The sequence below is a fragment of the Nelumbo nucifera genome, chromosome 1 (genome assembly GCF_055504915.1).
Source record: "Nelumbo nucifera cultivar China Antique chromosome 1, China Antique-T2T, whole genome shotgun sequence".
Lineage (NCBI taxonomy): Eukaryota > Viridiplantae > Streptophyta > Magnoliopsida > Proteales > Nelumbonaceae > Nelumbo > Nelumbo nucifera.
The window spans coordinates 68317350-68339213 of record NC_142649.1 but is presented as its reverse complement, the minus strand read 5'-3'; the positions used below and the strand labels follow the sequence as shown (position 1 = coordinate 68339213).

Here is a 21864-nt window from a genome sequence, read left to right as displayed (position 1 = left end):
GGAATCCAAGGTGGTGTAGTGTTCGAAAGTTCAGCAGACGTACGCCACGTGGATGCATGTGAGAGAGAAAGATTCTTATCTTGTGGGAGTGATGGGTTTTACGTAAGAACGGGGATTCGGGTGGGGGGGGAGGATGTCGTTGGGGAATATTGGTGGGACTTTGCGAGCCGGAGCCGAAAGTGAGTCGCACGTGCGACGTCAGCTTGTTTGACAAATGAATTGTCCTGTCTTGTTTCTACTTTCTAGTACTTCTCCCTCCTTCGAATTACCAAATTGACCCTGTCTAGTGTCTCCCAACTCCCAAGGTCCCACCATGACCCAACTTCCTGTTTTCAAGTTCGAAGTCGAAGTACGGCCACACCAAATATCTATGGACGCTAATACCCCTCATCGTTACCCTCAGCCACTCTTCAGAATCAGTACAGTGCGTCTATTTCCATGATCAAAGGAAAAAAATGATCATGAGATCATCAATGGACGGTTGTCAGTTGGCTTGTAAGGTGGGGCCGAGTGTGTGTGGGTGTGGGTCCTCTCGAGAGGAAGCAGCTTTTCCAACTCTACAGGCTGTACAATTACAAAGACAGGCTTGGGGCAGGCTGAAGCTTGATCTTAATGAGTGTCAGGAGTGAAATTATGAAGTCATTGAGGGCTAAATGATAATTGATAGATTACCACCGAAACATAGGTTGGTGGAAAGGAACCCCAGCTTTACAATTTACCGTACTATAATGAGTAGAAAATGCCTGGTGAGTGAGAGTAGTAGTACTGGCTACTGAGTACTGAGGATGGCTCGTCGTAGTTTAATTAAAAACTAGGGGCTTTTTGGTAATGTTCTGTCCGATTCAAAAAAAGTTTTATGGTTGATCAATCAAGGGAGGGGTGCAGGGGGCTTCACCGAGGGGCTTCTCTTCCTTTGCATATTTTTCCTTCCTTTTCTTCACTTTCCTAGTTTCCTTCCTCCTCTTTTACTTTCTTCTTAGTTATTCTTCTTCTTCTTCTTGTCCTGTGATTCAACTGAAGCGCTGAGGCTTCATCAATGGCGGACATAAGTCATCCTCCCATGGAGCAACTGCAAGACCTTGAATACTGTATAGATTCCAACCCTCCATGGGGTAAGCTCTCTTACTTCCTCTCTGTGCCCTGCCCCCTGCATTTCTGTCTCATCTTGGTGGTACTATTTTTGACGTTTATTTTAGCGTTCTGAAATAGTAAATAAGTGAAAATGGATTTTTGTGCTTTGAAGTTGCTGCATTGTAACACCATTTGCAAGGCATCTTACTGTGGAAACAACGAATATTTCCTTATTGTCATCACTTTCAGTGTTTTTCCAAACAAGGAGACGCTAATAGAGTGTCCCATCAAAAGAAAATTGTGTATTTATCCACCTAAACAACAGACTGAAACAGTTTAGCTCACAAAATGAGCACTTAAATCATTTCTGAAACTTCAGCCGATGTCCTTGTACCCTTGCCCATTTGTTACCGGTTAAGGTGTAGGGAGTTGCTTCGGGAAACTCCCTGAGCACGAGAAGAGAAATCCGGATCCATGAGTATAAGAGTTTGGCAGAAGTTTTAATGTCAAATGCCGACCTGACATAACCCTTCTCCTTTATCCGGGCTTGGGACCGGCGAGCTCATACTGTCGGAGTTCAATACCTGGAAGCAATCATTTTCGATAATACAGTTTGGTTACCTACAAGGAAAAAGAGATTGAATGGGGGTGTTGGTCATAGAATTATAATGGTCGGATGAAATGGAAATGTGTTTTTGGAATTATCTGTGACTGAACCGCCAACCAAACTTATTAGATGGGAAAGGTCTACAAGTCTACCGTACGACCAGTCTTGCTCATGGGAGAGAATATAATGTAATAAAAAAATGTGCTTACAATGAACATGGTCAAGATGAGTGGCATGACTAAGAAGGTGGCATTGTGGCAAGAGGTAGCTTTGATAGATGATACGATGTGGGAAAATAACAGTGATGGTCTGATTAACTTTGGAACACAATGGTTGTATTAGAGGAGCCATAGGGTTCAAACTGAAGGTTATAGTGGAACCCTAACCTAGACCACAACCAATTCAATTACTCATGGAACACAATCCAATTGCTTGTTGGCAGACCGACTTGAGACAATAGTTTGGATGGCCTAAATACTTTCCCTCTGATTAAGAGGGATTGGCGAGGAAAATAGGATGCAAGGATGAATCTAATTCCCAAAACCCTTTGGCAAGTAAATAGGATGCCTTTGAGAGACAAAGTGTTGATTATCATTACTCATCATACCCACATCCTAGCATCCTACCTATTACCATTCCCTCCTTTGAACCTAGTCCTCTTTGTCTACTAAAGAAATACTCTTATCAATACAACTGATCAGTCAACATAGGTTAATGTGGTCATTCATTCAATTTCTCAATCAATCCATTCAGAACCTAACCCATACATACATAAATGCATGCATACAAAAACATAATTTTATATTTCTTTCCCTTCTTTCTTTGTAATTTTCCAATTATTACCAGAAAATAAAAGTATCTTTGGCATAAAAAAATTAAGCAATACCCAGTTTGGATGGTTCTGATTCTTTTGTTTTCTAAATAAACACTAAGAAAAACTACAATTTCTACTGTATTTACAATATAAATTTAAGAAAGAAAAAGTGACTAAATTGATTTCTGACGGAGGGGATGCATAAAAAAGCTTATTTGCTTGTGGACCAAAAAACTTAAATTCATGTGATGACATTTTTTTGGAAAAACCATTGCCAAATTAGGGCACAACTGATGAATATCTACTTTTTGTTAATATTTGATAACTTAGTTATCCTAGTTGGGTTCTAATTTTTATAATTATATATATATATATATATATGTATGTATGTATGTTTTGTTAATCTCTGGAAAAAATATTTCAATCTCTTTTTATTTTTATTTTTTGTTTTTCTACTATAGCAGAACAGAAGTTAGAAAATTTCAATATGTTCATTTCGGGGCAAAGATTTTTTTTTGGTAGGGACAGGGAAAAATTAAAACCTAGTTACTTTTTATATTTGAAGGAGTTAAATGGAGCAAAAGCAGATACTGCCCTAAGCAACCTATAATTTTTCTTAGGGGGAACCAGTTTTTGCTGGTTCCTGTGGCCCAGTTGGAGGAGCAACAACAGCTGTGAAAGCTGAGATAGTGCCACTCGTGTAAAGTTTGATAATTGTTTTTTCTTCAGGACTAGAAATAGTAGATATTAAAGGATGACATATCCATATGGGTTCTGTCACTATGTTAGGGGAGTTTGAAGGCAAGGATGAAAAACTAGTTCAAATGGGTACCAAGATCAGCCAATTCCCACTCCCTGCTTCCCTGGATTATAGTCTAACAAGGGGATAGGGAGAAATCAATGCATCAGGGAATGGGATTACAGGGTTAGTTTTCTTTTGGAAAAATTATAGGTATATGATCATTTAGATGTCTGTCTTTTCTCTTTTGGTCCTTCACACATGATGTGGGAGGTTGTACTTTTCTTCTGTCCTATTTTCACAACCAATGCATACTTTTCTCAACTTGTTAAATGATAAATGACTCTCTATGAATAGGGGCAAATCTTATGTAATAACTGTCGACTAAAAGTATTTTCTGTCAAGACTGATAAAAGAAGAATTTTCTCCTAAAGTGTATGCTCTTTCTCTGTGGTGTGACTCCATGCTTAACCTAAATGCTATAGGCCTATAACCTTAATGAGGCCTTGTTCTAGGAGGGGAGAATCCATAGGTGATACACCTCCAATCATTTTCCTTAATTACTCATTAACTCTATATCTTCTAGGTGTTGAGTTCTAGTTCTTTTGTTTTCTGAATTCTAAACTCTGAACTATCTGATATTTTCACTAGTTTTATATTAGCCAATTGAGACCCCTGAAATCCCATTCCCTAATTCTTCATTACATGGTCTACATCTCTCGTGAATTGGTTATTTTAACACTAGAAGTCCAGCATTTCAAATGTGATAAGATATTTTTGTATCCCCTTGGTTTTCCTACATCAGCTTGCCTCTACTCCAACTATAATGCATTTGTTGGTACTAGATGCTTTTATTATTCTTAATGCTTCACTTCCTTATTTGTGTGGTCAGGATTTTTATATGTGAATTGTAAACTAAGTTATTTGTTCACCTTTTTTTTTGTTTGTTGATTAAAGCTTTCTCTTGCAGCTGAAACTATACTATTGGCTTTTCAAAACTACATCCTCACACTGGGAACTAGTGTTATGATCCCCTCATTGCTTGTCCCAGTAATGGGTGGAACTGATGTAAGCTGGACTTTAGCATATTAATTTTTATGTATGTATTTATTTATTTACCTTTTGATTGACCACTTAGTAAATATAGTTGGAAGAAAGACTAATGGGGAAAGGATAGTATGAACTTCATTCCCCTGACAAAGATGTGATTGGAGAAGGTTTTGGTGTCTATTAGACAAGCATAACATGCCAAAGCCATGTTTGGGATTGCTTATAATAAGTGCTTATTATAAGCCAAAAGCACTTGTGCACCCAAGAAAGCCCAATTTTGTGTTTGGTAAAAAAGCCTCGAACAAGCGCTTTTTTACCCAAAAAAGCCTGTTTAGAAAAAGCCAAAAAATTTGGCTTACTGCTTATTATGTTTTAGGTAAGCCCTTTTTAAAAAAGAAGTCCATATTACAGCACCAAAAGGCCTTTTTTTTTTTTAAAAAAAAAAAGAAGCGCATTTACATTTTGGAAAATCCCTTTTTAGAATGTCATGCTAAACACTCAAATGTTCCTATTTAAATAAGAATGTATTCAAAATGTTACCGACATTCAAGCAGGGATGTCTCCACTCATCCCTGCTTGGAGTTTCCCTTCATCTTTATTTTCTCCCCACCCTTCTTTTCTGAGTGGAAAAGCTGGTAGCACATGGTTTGGATCATGTGACAAGGTCAACATTTTTTGTAAAAGATCTTTGGTGCATTCACTAATTTTGGTTCTACTGTTCTATATGCAATTGAGAGAGGACAATTATATGGATTTCCTGGCTTAAGTGTTCTTTTTTTTTTCTTTTATCTTTTGTTTTATTTTGCATAGTAATGCATTTTATTACTTACACAAACAGGGTGACAAAATTCGGGTGATACAAACTCTGTTATTTGTATCTGGTATCAAGACACTTCTGCAAGCACTCTTTGGAACCAGATTACCAGCAGTAGTGGGTGGCTCTTTTGCTTATGTCATACCCATCCTTTATATTATAGGTGACTCATCACTGCAACGAATTTCTGAACCTCATGAAGTAAGTTTACTCCTTTCTTTCTTTCTATTAATGCAATTACAAATACAGGTACAAATATAAATGGAAACAAGGGAGAGTGTCAGCTGGGTTTTTGAATGAAGAAACCTACATGACAAGAATTTTTGCAAATGGCAAGACTGTCGTGGCTTTGAACTGACCCACATGTTCCCCTTTTCTTTCTCTATTACTAGTGTAATATTTAGCTATAAAAACCCTTATCGGTTGTTCAGAATAAGCATTTCCTTTGGGCAACTAGGTGGGATATAGGGTTGACATGGAGGGGGATCAAACATATGGGTGATCCTTAGGGTCCTCTATCTGATGTCATACTTCCATGTGGCAAAATTATCTTAAGGTCATGTGGAGAAGAACCTGTGAGAGTGCTTTTTCAACCCATAGGATAACCAGTACAGAAAAGCCAAAAGGTGATACTTGTCAAGTATATTCCTCTTTCTGGTTCTGTATCTTTTTTTTTTTTTTTTGCGCTTATAAAGACTAGCAAGGTACTGATAAAAAGAAGTAAAGATTGGCTAGGTGCTGAGTGTTACATGCATGTGTCTCTGACTTGCAGAGATTTATACAAACTATGCGAGCAATCCAAGGAGCATTGATTGTAGCATCAAGCATACAGATCATCCTGGGTTACAGCCAAATTTGGGGACTTTTCTCAAGGTACATTTTGGCAGACCATTGTTTCCTGATATTATACTACTACATACTCTGAATGGTAGTTTTCCTAGTTCTTTCTGTTTTTCTTTGCAGGTTTTTCAGTCCCCTTGGTATGGCACCTGTAGTTGGATTGGTTGGTTTGGGGTTATTTGAGCGAGGCTTTCCTTCGGTAGGTCTTGCAACTAGAGGGAATCTGTTGTGCTTATCATGTATGGCAAAATGGACTAGAAATGGTGTAAAAGTTTTAGTGGTTCACATGCAAGGGGGTAGGACCTACCAGAATGGATGAGCCTGGAAGATATCCTATGACCAGATTTGATCTGATAGAATGTTCTACATTCCTTGGCCTCTAATCTTTCACCTTCATTGTGGACAGTTGACATTATCTTCTCTGGGCATTCACAGGATTTCAATATATCTTTGTTAGAACACAAGGACATCCAAGCTGGTTGATAATTAAGCCCTGGGAACCCATTGAATGGGTGGGTTCCACCCTCCTGCATGACCTACATGCACCTATATTTTATTACAATGCTTTGATCTTGCTCTTCCAATGAATACAATATTTTTCTCTTTCTATTCCTTTTTTCTCCTCAATATCTTCATGTAATTTTTCCTGTGGCTGCAAGGATAAAACTTAATCTTAATTTTTGGTCTTTAGTTGGGAAACTGCGTCGAAATTGGGATTCCAATGCTCCTGGCTGTCATTGGATTGACACAAGTAGGTGGTTTAAGATTGAACGGGGAAAGTTGTTCCTATTTTTATTTTTATTTTTATTTATTTTCTTGTTCTTTTGTTAACAGACAATTTTGTGAATTTGCAGTATCTGAAGCACATAAGGCCCATCAGGGATGTTCCCATCTTTGAACGATTTCCTGTTCTCATCTGTGTCTCAATTATATGGGCATATGCACATGTCTTGACTGCAGGTGGGGCCTATAGAAACAGACCCCTCAAAACTCAACATAATTGTCGTACTGATAGGGCTAATCTCATATACTCTGCTCCCTGGTAAGAGAAAGGAAGGACCTTGTTTCTCCTGCTTAATGTGTAGTTGTGTAGTCACTACCGCAATTCTATTTGGGGTGTGTTTTTCAGGTTCAAGTTCCCATATCCTTTGCAGTGGGGTCCACCAACTTTTGCTGCAGGACATACATTTGCTATGATGTCTGCCGTCCTAGTCTCTATGGTAGAGGTATTTTATTGGGATCAATTCTTTCAGTCTTCACAACTTCCGGAAAACTTAGTTCATGCTGTTAAATGTAAATGTTCCCCACCATGTCCTGCACTCTTGGCATGGGCTGTTAAATTAGTGGGCCATCTTTTTAAGGTTCCATATACCAATAATTACATCAGTTGCTATTTTAACAAACCACATAATTGCAAAATCCAGTAAAAATGTTGTGCAGCATAAAAGATATGATTGTTTGAGATTCTGAAAGGAATATGTCAAATCCATTTTGCAAATAAGAAATACAGATTGTGCAGTAGGATTAGCTTTTGTGGAACTGGCCTCTAAGGTGTTCCCTGCAAAGTTTTTGGTGCACTGGTGAAGGGTGTGTGCGTTCTGTGTGTATGATATCAGACAAAGCTCTCTAACTGCTTGTTTGACATAATTCATGTTTTACTTTATGTACTTACAAAAAAGTGTTCATTATCCATGTTTTCACTACTGTAGTCAACTGGTGCATACAAAGCAGCATCTCGGCTGGCAATTGCCACTCCACCTCCTGCCTATGTGCTGAGCCGAGGCATTGGTTGGCAGGTAAGTTGAGTCAACACATCTAATCTTTAGTATTTCAGTCATGAGATGCACTTGTAATTGGAATATACTTCATTTCAACATCTTGGATAAGATTATTTTTGTTGCAGTAAAAGACATAACTATAAAATATTTGAATTTTAAGTGCTATAGTTGATATTTAGTTTTTGAAGACAAATATTTGTCACATGACTTGTAAGGTTCATGGAGACATTTATCTGCGGACAAAATGTATTAATATCAACAACAAGTAATAATTAAAAGATAATATTCTTCTTAATTTTTGTCCTTGTAATGCTTCTATTGTCCAGCATGGTTGGACCATAGACAATGAAGTCCTGTCGTTAGGGAGTACTTCCATTGGTCTATCTGATCAAAATTGACCATTATGAAAAGTCCCCTAGATTACATTACATGACAGCTTCAATTATTAGATTTTACACTGAACTCTTTCTCTCATTCGTTGCTCTGTTGTCACAAGTGCACGTAAATGCTGCCCAAGTTTTCAAGAAAGTACATGGAGATCCACTACCTGCTAGTTATGTGAATCCTAAAATAGGGGCCTGTCTAATTATGCAAATTAGAACTCCAACTCTGCATAATAAAGCAAAAGAAAAGTAACTTCCTAACTACTAAACCAATAATTGTTACAATTAAAACAGTCCAATTAAACACTTAACATACATTTCCTAACCCCACAGACAAATCTCACAAATTTAAAGCTTAGCAAAATACAACCGCTCAGCAGGCATAAAGTGAATGTTACTAAAAAATCATTCATAAAAAATGTTACTGAAGTATCCCTGTGCGATAAATTAAAGATTAAAGACAAAATAAAAAAGAACATAATCAACTACCAAGTACCAACTGGCTTCAAGCACTTCCGAATAATATGTTTAGGGCCTTTTTGTGATCGCATCACTTAACAGACCAAATAATCAGTTTTTGGATTCTGAATTGTGTCCCACATCATGACATCAAGCTTGGTGCAGCAGTGGTAGAAAATGCCCTTTTGGATTCTGAATTTTATGTATGGATGTGATTATGCATCACATATGCAGGGTATTGGTGTATTGCTTGATGGCCTTTTTGGAACAGGGACTGGCTCCACTGTATCAGTGTAAGAAAATGCCCTTTCAATTGGCTAGACCCAAGGGTTAGTGATTGTCCCTTCTTTGCGTTATTGTCTATAAAACTATAATTGATTTGGTAGTAAATCTCAGGGAGAATGTGGGGCTCCTTGGACTAACCCGAGTTGGGAGCAGAAGAGTTGTTCAAATTTCAGCTGGCTTCATGATATTCTTCTCTATCTTAGGTGGGCTGGGCACAATAAACTGTTTCTTTTTCCTTAAAATTTTCTTTTGGGCAGGGTGTGCTGCGGAAAGACCATTTTTTTCCTGTTTTTTTTCAGAAGCCAGAAGGCCCAGAAGGCCAGAGCACAACAGAATGGGTTTGCATGACAATTTGTGATAATTAATTGCTTCTATTTTATGATTGCAGGAAAATTTGGAGCTCTCTTTGCATCTATACCCTTCCCAATATTTGCTGCACTTTACTGCGTGCTCTTTGGCCTTGTTGGTATGCCACTAGCTTTGGCAAGTTGGATCCTGCTTGCTTCCTGTTGAATTCGGATTAGCTGAACACGATGGCTGTTCTGCAGGCTGTGGAACCAATGATGAGGTTCCACACCAGTAATGAATTCATGGGCCCCATTGTAAAAGGTGCGGGCCCCATGTATTTAAATACTGGCGTGGAACCTTATCATTGGTTCCACAGCCTGCTGAACAGCCCCATGTATATTTTTTTTTCCTTTAACATTTTCTGATTTGGACTCTTGTCTATTTTTGCAGCTTCAGTGGGGCTATCATTCCTACAGTTCACCAATATGAATTCTATGAGAAACCTCTTCATCACTGGTCTTTCGCTTTTCCTTGGGATATCCGTCCCACAGTATTTCAATGACTTCTGGTTTTCTTCTCATCATGGACCTGTTCACACCCATGCAGGATGGGTTAGTGAAGTTTCTGCAAACCTCATTTTGGGTTATAAACATTACATGTGGCTATCATAAGAACATCTAGAAACCAAAGCAGAGGGTAAACATGTATAGTTTACTGGATTTTTCTCCCTGTTGTAGATGGTTGTATTCTTTCAACTGTGACAACATGGGTTGTTGACAAATTCTTCAATCCAGTAGATTTACCAACTGGATTCCTAGCCACATAAAAACCTTGAGTGTATGCCACATGTACTTCTGGTGTTTTGGATTCTTTGTGGATCAAGCACAGTTAGTTTTTTCCTTGTTTTTCTCATGATATATGTTATTGATGTAAGACTGTACAATGATGGCTTTGCAGTTCAATGCATTCTTGAACACCATATTCTCATCAGCACCAACTGTGGGGTTGATTGTTGCGGTGATTCTCGACAATACATTGGACGTGGAGAAGTCAAAGAAGGACCGAGGAATGCCATGGTGGGTCAAGTTCAGAACGTTTAGAGGTGATAACAGGAATGAAGAGTTCTACACATTGCCCTTCAATCTCAACAGGTTCTTTCCACCTACTTAACAAGCTCAAACCCCAGAAGCGGCAGCAAGAAATCAAGCTGAAGCGTCTTCTCCTTAGAACTGAGAAACGCCGGATATATTATTCGAATTAAAACATCTTAGCTTATAGCTAATATCCTTTCCCTGAGCATCATCATAATGTATTTTTTGTGGGAATAGGAGTTTTGGGCATTTAATCTACATGCTTTTGTGGCGCATCCCATGTAATAAGAGGGAAAGACATTACCATTTTTTTTGTTTCCTGCATCCGTTGTTCTGTTGCCTTTTTCGAATGATATTTGATCTGATGCAGTGAAATTTGCCCCATTTCTATTCTTTTGTCTTCTGTTTCTTCTGTGTTCCCAACTTCCAATTCATCCCGTTAACTTGTATCAAACGGAGATGAAAACTTTAATTGAGAATTTCAGATTTTACAAATACGAATTTATGAGATTACCAGTGGCTTTTACCACAAATTTAAATCCAAATTACATTACTAGCAAATTGTGGTCCAAGCCTCGCATCAATCGGATATTAAAATCACGCCTTTGGCGAAAATATTAGATTTTATAATGAAATCATTCATTCATGATTCAAGAAGGGTGTGATTCCTTTTCTTCTTGGCATGTTGTTGTCAAGATTCAATGTGTGAGATTCCTCTTCTTTCTTCTTTACCCTTTTTTGTCAGTTCATTCTAGTAGAAATCACATTGACAAATGGCATACACAAGTTATTGAAATTTTAACCACATTTTAATCGAAGAATTCTCAGTCCAGAAATCAAGTTTCAAAGAAGCCTCAGACAGACAGCCAGTCTTTTCTATTTTAACATCAACTGGATATTCAGCCGGTAATTCCAACTTTGAATGATATCCTCACAGGCTTCGATTTCGATTTACAGTATTTAAAGAAGTATGTCAAGCAGAAGAGAAAAGTACCGAGTATAAAACCGAAAATGTAATCGCAGAAACCGGCTCTGTGGATGAATGGTTAAAATCAGATCCACAGGTTCCTATCAATATGCGAAACAACAATGAATGCTTTAATTTAGGTCCGATCGTAGCATCGCCAGTCATTGCACAACTTCGCTACCGGCGACGTGGCATCGGACCAAGAAGAGGATGGATAAGATAAAAAAGAGACCCTCAGAGACCCATTTCAAATCACGCACACAGCGGGAGCCCTTCATCCCAAAACAAAAAACAAAACGAAACCCTAAGAAAGCAAATCAAATAAATTGAAAGCAATCAGAGGAGAGTCGTTAGTTCTGTGAGATAAAGAGACTGCACCGCTGCTGTTTGGAGTGTCATACGGCACTTCCTATCAAGGGCATGCTTCCTCATCGGGAACCCTAAAACATTTTTGGCTTTTCCCCCCACAGAATGAAAAACCGAAAGAAAGGATGAACAATCAAACGAAAGCAAAAACTTAAGAATTTTGTTTCAAAAATTTCTTCCTCCTAATCTTCTAACGAAATCCCACTGCAAACAAACTCTCCTTCCAGGCATACACTCGTCTGAGATTACCTACAGAGTTGGCCTGACGAAAGGTGAAGCGATGCTCATTATATAGAGTACACACAGTCACACACCCTCAACAGCAACCCTAACCCTAGCCCTAATTCCGGTGTTTACGAGAGTTGCGACTGGTGAGGGGTGAATGCACGATCAGATCACGCTAAGAGGCATGTAGTCCAAAATATCAGCCGTTGGATGCTGATCCCTGTTGCAAATTCCTTTTCCTCATTCTTATCCGATGCATGACCCACGGGACACGAGTTCACATCTGCGCCCCACAATGTCCTACAGCGCATCCCCGCCGTGTATTAAGAGCACCTCCCGATGATAGTATCAGACTCAATAATATCATCATCGAGATGTTCCTAATACAAGGCGGGGATGCGCTGTGGAACGTTATGGGGCGCAGATCTGAACTCCCATTTACACAAAGCCACGATCCACGATAAGTGCCGGTTTGGGAGGAGACGGGATGGGCTCCCCACACAGCGTGCCCCACGGCGCATCCCCGTGAATTGGGAACATCTCCCCATCCCCACGTGACAAGAACTGGATATGTTATGCAAGGGGGAGATGCAATGTGGGGCGCGCTATATTCATCGGTTTTTTGGTATTTTGATATTTATAATATATGTTCAAAATAAATATAAATATATAATAAAAAACTAAAAATGCATACAATATATTATATATTATAAGTATATAATACATACATAAATATATATAATATCTATAAATATTCATATCTCAGTCAGTTCGGTTAACTGGTAGGTTTCTTATATTGGTAATTGAAATCTAACCGGTACTTTCGGTTTTTCAAAAATATTGAACCAATCAATTTTGTTAACTGAAATTTTTGGTTTGGTTTTGTGTAGGTTTGGTTCAGTTTTTTGGTTTTAGATGATCATTCCTACCTTGAATCCTTTTTGGAAGGTAAGTCAAGACTTTTCACTCAATTAAAAGTTTAGATAAATTATAAAGGGATATTATCTAAAAACCTATTTTTCTAAAATTTACCATGACTTTTTTAAAACCTCTAAGGAGCCTCCTCTCATTGAGTTTTATTGTCCAAAACTCACATTCCATTAGATTTCCGTTAAATCATCATTAGTGATCATTAATAAAAGTTGTCCATGTAAACATTTAAGCAATTTACATGACCAAACTACCCCTAAATGGCCAATCATCCTTATTAAATGTTTTTTATGACAAAATTACACATAACCTGAACTTGATCCCACACTAGGCCCATCCTGCATATATTTAAAATATATTTTTAATAAATTTGATTGACCATTAGCAATAGCTTGGTCATACAAAATACTTAAATGCTTATGTGGATGACTTCTATTAATAAATCACTAACAGTGATTTAACAGAAATCTAATGGAAAGTGAGTTTTTAGACAATAAAACTCTTTGGCATGGGCTCTCTAGATGTTTTCAAAAATCATAATGAGTTGAAGAGAAATGTCAAAACGTCACGGTGAGTTTTAGGGGGTATTTTGTAGTGTGGATAAGAAATTGGTGGGAGTGAACCGGTCCACACCACACCCAATGGTAGGGATTAATCCACAACACACCACAGTCTAACAATTGTTCTAAACTTGTAATAGATTGTGTGAACGAGACCAATCCACACCCATAATGGCATTTTGTTGGTGTGGTGTGGACCACACTTTTTGATTCCATGTATCTCATATATATTTTATGAATGACCTACACATCGATCATAAAATGTCTAATTTTTGCATTTTATATGACAAATAAATTGAAAAAGGCATCGATAAATTAATATTAATCAAGAAAAGTATGTAAAAGAGATGTATTGTATCAAAATAGTGTAGGAATGTTATGGAAAGTTATCCACGAGATATATGTGTGGCCGAGATTTTGGGTTGTGGACAGGAACATCCACGATAATCGTGGACCATTCCCATCCACAACCAACTGAACATTGTAGCCATTTTATCGTGGACCGTATCATAGACCATCTCCATCCATAGCCAACCGAATACCATGGCCATCCCGTGGCATGGACCAAAACGAGCCATCCACAAGATGACCACAAAACTGAACACCACCTTAGATAATATCTCGATTATAAATCACCACCTGTAGGCTGTAATCGGGGGGTGGGGGCGGGGACATGTTCTCAAACTTTGTTTTGAAGCAAAGATCACCCCCACCTAAACTTTTTAGAGAGTTGAAATCAACCCCCCACAAAATAATTTCCCACAACGTCCCACAGCTTATTCCCACCGTGTAATGGGAACATCTCCCGATGATGCCTCATCGTTTTTGGTATTATGATATGGAGATGTTCCCAATACACGGTGGTAATGTGCTATGGGATATTGTGGGGGGCTGATTTGAACTCCTTTTTAGATTTCAACACTTTGCCCCCTTATTCCATTTGTGGGGTTGACAATCAAGGTAAAAATACAAAAATACCCATATGAGATTTGGATTTAGAAAAAGAAAAGTCTATCAAAATGGAGAAGTGGACGAATGACAAAGTAGGAAGGTTTGGAAACAGAATCTCGATCCAAAAATAGATATGGATTGGATAGTCCCTTGAATTATGGGGTTTGTGTTGGGAGGAAAACGACTATATTACCTGCCATTGGTTTGGCATGTGGCACGAATTTGTTCACCTCTGGTTTTCTGTTTTCATTACTACAAGTCTGTTCTTGATTTTCAATTTTGTAGGTGTGTGCAAGCTGCAAGTCATTCTAAATCTGTAAAAGTTATATATAATAAGGTTATGTTTGTTTTGAAGGAAAATGTAGGGAAAGGTAAAGAAACCTTTACAGACCTTATATTGGCTTTAGGGGTAAGTAAAAAAACCAAAAAACCGAACCGACTGAAAAAAAAAACGACCGAAACCGAAAGAAAAATCGGTTAATCAAACCGATCGGTTCAGTTTCGGTTAACCATTTAAAAAACTAGCGGTTAACCGACCCGATTGATATATATATATATATATATATATACAGTAATATATATTTATATAATATTATATATCTATATATATCTTATATTATATATTATATTTTATTTTTTTTGAAAATCTAATAAAAAAGTTTGGCAGTCTGAGAATGTTCAGGCTGCCGAACTGAGATTTTCAGGTTTTAGTTCGCCAGTGAACAGACTATCTGACACCTGCCATGCAGGAACTTTTTCCTTTCTTTCCCTCTCTTTCTCTCTCTCTCTCTCTCTCTCTAGTCGATTCGATACAGAAAATGACCCCACGGTTCGGTTAACCAAACCGTGAGCACCCCTAATTGCCTAATTGGTTTTCCTTTCTTTCCCTGCCTTTTTCTTCAAACCAAACATAACCTAAGGGAAAATCTCACATAGACATATTTGTTTAGAGAAAAAACTCTTTTGAAGAAGATAATGATAAAAAGAGAAAAAAAAAAGTTTCAAGGGTGCTTTGGGAATTTTGAAAAACCCTAAAAGGTTACATGATTCACGCATGATCATTTTCATCCATTTTCCTTGTGAAAGGCTAACGAAGGAGGTTATTTGATACACGAGTGAAAGTTTGGATGGGGGTATTTGAAACTTTTTCATAGTTCAAATAGTAAAGTGACCTGACAGGATGAGAAAAACCTTAAAAATATTATTTATTTTTCATTTCAAATTTAATTTCTTTAACAAAATTACAAAAGAACTCTACTTGCCCATGTCTCTTCTCTCCCCCAGTCGCTCCATCGGCTCCAAGTAGGGGTGTCAATTGGACTGGATTTGGTCGAATCCGATCCAGTCCAATGTGAGTCTATTATATATGGACCAGGTCCAATTTAATTCAATGAATATTTTAGACCATTTTGGGTTGGTCCAATTTAATGTGTGGACCATTCAATCTGTTCAAATTCGTTTTGATTTACATTAGTTTCAATCTAAACTTGGTCCATTGGCACCTATATTCTTATCTTATATTGGCTTAATTCAACCCAATTCAATATAAATTTATTATGGACGGATCAGGTCCAATCCAATCTAATAAATATTTTGGAGCGGATTGGTCCAATCCAATATGTCCTGTTGGTCCATCCAATCCGTCCAAATTAATTTTGGATGGGACGGAATCCAATCCAAAACTGATCCATTGACACCCTTAGCTCCAAGATCCCCTCTCTTTTCTCTCCATTACCATTTCTTTATTTGTTTCTGATATTTCAGTTTTGAAGGAGGCTTCACCACCTCTTATTATCCACTTTTCCACTCTCTCCATAACGCTCACCTCTACCTCAAGGTTTGGTTCCAAGTCCCCCGTTGTTCAACTATTTCTTTCTATTTTTATTTTGTTTTTGCTCTCTTCCTGAAATTAATGATAGATTAAGCATAAATATTAAATTAATTTTTTATTCTTGGGCCAATCAATTAGGAATTAATTAATCATTCAAATTAGCTTTTTTTTTGTTTCATTGGAGATGTGAAAATTAATAGAATGCATCACTGTTCATGATCAATTCATCTCCCTTAAGCTTTTGTTGATCATCATTTATCTATTGGGACCTTTATAGGTAAACTTGTAAAGATTGACTTTGTTTTGTTGACTTGATGTATGTCCTAAGCAATATCAATTCCCTAGAAAATGCTTTGGATAAGGTTATATTTGCTGGGTTTGATACCTTTGTTTTTTTTTTTTTCTTGATATTCATTCAAGCCAATGGCATTTTACATCACTTTCTTGGTTGAATAAATTATTAGATCTTAGATTGATATATAGGGTCAAACGTTCTTCACTTGATAGCCAAGTATTGAGATTTAAGATAATAAAAAAATCAGTAGAATAATTGCAACCCTAAGGGTGGTTAAACTTTCCAGGCCTTCAAAGCCTATGGTTTTCTTTTTCTTTTTTTTTTTTTATTTTTTGTTTACTTTCTATTTATTCAATTGATGGAATTGAAGATATAGCCAAAATTGTTGGTCTCACATTTTTGTTTCTGAATTCTGATTACAAGGTAATTTGATTCTTGAGGAGAAACATTCTTTAACTGATCTAGGACTTGTACTAAGAATTTGGTTCTCTGTATATTTTACATCGATCTTTCTGGATCATATTGAAGATTCTATTGATGCATAGATTTACAACAAATGAAACATAGGTGGTATGAATTCTGTATATAATAAACCGGGCTCTGGGTGAATTATGCATTTTTGTTACAAACAAAAATCTTCCAAAAGAAAGAACACAAAATAAAATAGGAATTGCGAGAATTATTAAAAAAAAAAAAATAATAGTTGTGACTTGTGAGTGCTTGCTAGAGGATCCTCTATAGGAAACTTTATGTAAACCCATTATGGTTGTGAACTACAAAAAATAGTGTTTAGGACCATTGGATTCTTGAGGACTGATTAACGACCAGCTTTTGGTCTACCATATTTGGTTGGAATCTAGGCCTATTCTTTGTGACTGGACCATGTTTGCCTTGTGAAATGTGGATTCATGGTCATTCTTCCAAGTTAAAAATCCAAATAAGTCTGTCACTATAGGCCTAACACTAATGACGGATTTTGAAGTCTGTCACTATAGGTAAATATCTATAATGATGGTCATATTTTGTTTATTGCTATAACATAACTTTATAGTGACGAATGTTATTGTCACTATAGGCTTAACATTAGTGACGGATTTTAAAATTCATCACCATAGGCTATAGTGATGCCACTTGTAGTGACGGATAAAATTTCGTCACTATAGACCTATAGTGACAGATTTTCAATTTATAGTAACGGATTTGGTTCGTCATTATAACCCTTTTTTCTTGTAGTGAGCAAAAATCTCCATCAAAGCATAGTTGTATGATGCAGGTGAGGTTAATTGTATTTGGCAAAGGCATGCATTTGTTCTAATCTCCCAAAATGTAATATTTGAGGAAAGTGACAAAAGGAACACATTGTGAGCAAATCAAGTATTCTTTTCACATGCTTGATAAAAGAACTTTGGTGGTACCTTGATCTGATTCATGGGATTTGATGAGGGATAATTTGGCCCACCCAATGATGTGATGACACGTGGAGCGATGGAATGACGTGGTGACACTTCAGTGACCTCGGGCACCTTAGGCACCTCAGGACATTCAGCTATACCGAGGCCCGACCAGCTCAATGCATGCATCGACCCACTGAGGTGCCATATAGGCTCCTTTTAGAAGCAAGCCAGATGTTTTCAATCTCTTCGGAATCATGGCGTACATCAATGGATCTTATCTTCACCCCGCATGATTCGGACGGAACTGGATGAGCCTTATCATCTTACTTGAAGTCCATCTTCAGGTGCAAAGCTAACTCCAGGTTAGACGGGCCGATGGTTTCGGACACACATCATGAGGCCCACGACAGCTTGCTTATATAAAGACTTTGCCTCCAGCCTCACAAGGCACGCGTGATTTAACTCTTGCATTCTCTTAGTTTCAAGGTATCAGCTCTCTCAAAACCTTTATCGCTAATTTAAGCATCAGAATACCCACACCGGATAAAGCAACCCGGAACACTCTGATCGTCTTTTCTTGTAGCTCGACCGGATCACATCACCAACATCCGAATTGTTCTCCCGCAGGGTGCGTTCAGGTCGCGCATCATCAGGTTAAGTGTAACACTGAATTGGTTATTGTTGATCCCTGGGTTCCACCACGGAAATGATTATGAAATCGTTGAATGGGTTGGGAATTTAGTGAATCTTTATTGGAGGAGGAAATACTCTCTCATAGTACGACCAGAGGGGGCCTTCGTCTTCTTATTTCGTTAAAGGTGCAGCTCCACTTTCGGTGAAATTGATACAAAAAAAAAAAGAAAAAATCAATGGCAACATGCCATAGTGGGTAGAGATCTTTTAGGGATTGGTTGTATTCCACTTAATCCGATAATTTTTTCTACACGACGATGATATTTTAGAAATGGAAACTATTGATTCTAACCAGTGGCAACTGTGGGATGGTGAGAAAATGGTAGTGGCAACTATAAAATATTCCGACCGATGGTGGTGGATGCTCCATTGAAAGAAGGGGGAGGAGAGGGAGAGTGGGGCAAACGAAAAAGAGAAGAAAGAGAGGGGGTCTTGGGGATCTTGGAGAGAGAGAAGAGAGGAAATGGTAATGGAGAGAAAAGAGAGAGAGAGAGAGAGAATTTTGGGGCTGATGGAATGGCTGGGTGAGTCCGTGAGAGAGACAAAGGAGAGGAGAGGAAGAGAAGAGACATTGGCAACTATATATATATATATAACAATAATAATAATAATATATATAATTCTTAATATTATAATAAAAATATAACATATATAATATTTTTATTTTTATATATAATAGTAACTAATTATTATAATTTTTAATTTTTTAAATATCAAATAAAAAATTTATATATAATTGTTTATTTTTATAAAATATTTTTTCTCAAATCGAATTTGAGCTTATGAGTTTTTTACTTGAACCAAGCTTGAGCTCGAGCCTCGTACTACCTTGGCATGGCTCGAATCCACCCTTATAATCAAACGATTAGACTGTTCGACCGATAACCGGACCCCTGACTGATTCGATCACCGATTTGTTTTTAAAAACCATGATACAACCTACTTGGTTATAGTGGTTAAAGAGGGCAAAGAAAATGAAAGAGCATGTGCCATGGATCTTTTATCGCAAGGATGGAAATAGGTTTTTATTAGTGAGGGAGTTAGAGGTGGTGTTAGGGAAGTTGGGACCGGATATTGCCAGGTCATCTTTTGTTCAAGATGGCAGGCCCAATGAGAAATCAGATACGAAGAAACCGCAGTGGCATTAGCATCGGCGGTAAAAGGGTGATGATTTTGAAGTGTAGAGAAAGAATAAAAGAATAAGTTCAATTAATAATTAATTGGATGGGCTTAATGTGGAACTATACAAATAGTCCTCACTTGGCGAGTGGAAGATACTTACCCAAGAAGACGATTTATATGGGTCATTGACAATATATATATATATATGAGAGTTGGTGTGGTTATTGGGGTCGTAAGAAACATGTTTTGACTGAACGGGTAAAGAAGATTGATGGTGTGTAATCCGGCTGGTCCTATCTGTCAACGACCTTGCCTCTGACTGGAGCAACAGGGGGGCTTGAAACGGAGAAGAAAGTGGGGAATCTCTGGGGAGGAACCCGGTGAGATCACTCCGAAGCTCAAGTTAGTATTCTCTCAAAGGCAAGATAAAACCAGATGGCGCAAAGTTCACATACCTTGTCCTTGGGGGGTAGAGAGCCTTTTATAACCACTTCGCGCACTCACTCCTAGGCTTCTGTCAGGTCGGGTATGATTGCTTCTAAGCTTCTACCAGTTCGGGTGTCATCACCTCTACTGGGACAGAATCGCCACTGCTCTTTGTCGGAGCCGTCTCTGTAACTGGAGATGGCGGTGGCAGGTGGCGGTGGCAGGTGGCGGTGGCAGGTGGCCGTTGGAGTGCGGCAGTCAAGCGTCAGATCCCAAGTCAATCAGGTGCGCCGCCCCTGGATACGAACTCCTTCGGTGTCAGGTACGGTGTGGTTTGTTCAGTTCAGTGTCCTGGAGGTGAAGTGCTGGAGTGGTGTGCGAGGTGAAGTCTTGAGTTCGGACAGAGGTGTGGCCCGAACTGCCATGAGGCAGGACAGTTCGGGTTGTTGCCCTTTGTGTTTGTAAGGCTCGGGGCCTAAGGGAGAGCTCGAGCTCCTTACTGGGAGTTCGGACTCCTTGCAGGGAGTTCGGACCGTTGGTTCCTCCTTTCGGAGCTCGTGCCTTGGCGAGTAGTTGTGCCGAGCTATTGCCTTTTCCACGTGTTGAGTGGTTACGAGGTCGGGCCAAATCTTCCTTCATCAATTGCCCCCCACTCCTTGTGCTAAGGGTCTTGCCCTGGCACGGGGAGTTCGTGAGGTGGCGGGTGGATTTGTCCCGTACTTTGAATTGGTTGACTGATAGCGTGAGGTGCGTCGTCAGGATTCTTTTGGGTTTCTCGAGCGCCAAAAAGATGGGAAACGCGTCGATCTGCCTACAAATGCTGACAAACGTGACAGCGTGCGCCTTATTTCAAAATTCAAAAAGCGCGCCGCTGGGAGACGTGACAGTGCATGCTTTATTTCAAAATTCAAAAAGCGCGCCGCTGGGAGACGCGACAGCGGGCATCTTTTCAAATTTGAAAACGTGTCGCTGCCGCCTTTAATGTGAGGAGACGTGCGCTTTCAGTTTCAAGAGACGTGTGGCCAGTCACGTCTCGGTCTCAGGAGACGTGCGGTCAACGCGACTACGGGCCGTCGGATTGGCTTTGATTTGAGCCATTGGTTCTTGGTTACTGTGGGTATAAATAGTGGGGGATCCCAGTTGCTTTGTCACTTCTGCGTTTTGCTTCTTGAGCTCGCGTCCAAGTTTCGGCTCGCATCCAAGCCTTTAGTTCGCATTCAAGGTTTTTAGCTCGTGTTCAAGTTCCCGTAGTCCGTTCAAGCCTTTTTCCGGGTGAGTACTTTCCTGAAATCCATCTTCTCCTCCCGATGTCTAGCTCGGATAGATCAGACAGTTCTTCAAGGGGGTCAGATGCAAGTTCCACGAACCGAATTGCATCACCCGATGGTCCTAGCAAACTGGAGGTAGAGCTTGAGGAAGAGTTCGAACCCGTAGGCCGAGTCGCCTCGAGTAGTTTGGCGTCCACCTCTCGTCGAGGTCGGACGTTAGACAATTTTGGGCCCTCGACCATGACGCCTGAGGGGCTTCAATCCCTTATTACCCATTACAACTTGCCTGAGGAGTACGCCTACTTTGTACCTTCGGGCAGTTTCCCTTGGGAACACGGTCCTGATGAGATCGTGATATTTCGGGAGCAGCTCGCTGCGAGGTTGCGCCTGCCTTTCCACCCGCTCCTTGTCGAGGTCATGAACCACTTCGGTGTTACTGTCGACCAGCTTCACCCGAGCTCCATTTGTAACTTGGTGGGGACAATCTCCCTATTTTGTGAATAGGGCTTTCCTTTAGACTTGGAGATCTTCTCTTCAATTTTAATGCTTAAGAAGCAAGCGGGTCCCCTTCTCGGTTGTAGGCGGGCGTATTATCTGTCTCCTCGCCCGGGTTTTAA

At 39.0% G+C, this 21864-nt stretch overlaps 1 protein-coding gene and 3 non-coding genes across 4 annotated transcripts; 1 reads left to right on the top strand and 3 right to left on the bottom strand.

Moving 5' to 3' along the window:
* Positions 1-870: 870 nt before the first annotated feature.
* Positions 871-10603, top strand: LOC104594101 (nucleobase-ascorbate transporter 1). Its single transcript, XM_010254243.3, has 14 exons — positions 871-1112; positions 4202-4299; positions 5120-5296; positions 5868-5968; positions 6059-6134; positions 6627-6686; positions 6790-6977; positions 7065-7161; positions 7645-7731; positions 8790-8848; positions 8952-9043; positions 9229-9306; positions 9579-9739; positions 10086-10603. Exons 1-14 carry the CDS (start codon positions 1037-1039, stop codon positions 10296-10298), a joined length of 1563 nt encoding a protein of 520 aa, XP_010252545.1. The 5' UTR covers positions 871-1036; the 3' UTR covers positions 10299-10603.
* Positions 10604-11065: 462 nt separating this feature from the next.
* Positions 11066-11160, bottom strand: LOC148803378 (small nucleolar RNA snoR77Y). Its single transcript, XR_016081658.1, has one exon. It is a non-coding gene; the product is annotated as a small nucleolar RNA snoR77Y (small nucleolar RNA).
* Positions 11161-11228: 68 nt separating this feature from the next.
* LOC148803377 (small nucleolar RNA snoR2/U65) lies at positions 11229-11387 on the bottom strand. Its single transcript, XR_016081798.1, has one exon. It is a non-coding gene; the product is annotated as a small nucleolar RNA snoR2/U65 (small nucleolar RNA).
* A 28-nt stretch (positions 11388-11415) lies between these two features.
* On the bottom strand, positions 11416-11624 carry LOC148803376 (small nucleolar RNA Z112). The gene has a single exon (XR_016081765.1). It is a non-coding gene; the product is annotated as a small nucleolar RNA Z112 (small nucleolar RNA).
* Positions 11625-21864: the final 10240 nt, after the last annotated feature.

Bases quoted from the DNA above. Each gene is read 5' to 3' on its own strand.
- LOC104594101 (XM_010254243.3), top strand. From the start codon at position 1,037: ATGGCGGACATAAGTCATCCTCCCATGGAGCAACTGCAAGACCTTGAA. The intron at 6,978-7,064 runs GTAAGAGAAAGG...TGTGTTTTTCAG, and splicing joins CTCATATACTCTGCTCCCTG to GTTCAAGTTCCCATATCCTT. The intron at 9,307-9,578 runs GTATGCCACTAG...CTATTTTTGCAG, and splicing joins CGTGCTCTTTGGCCTTGTTG to CTTCAGTGGGGCTATCATTC.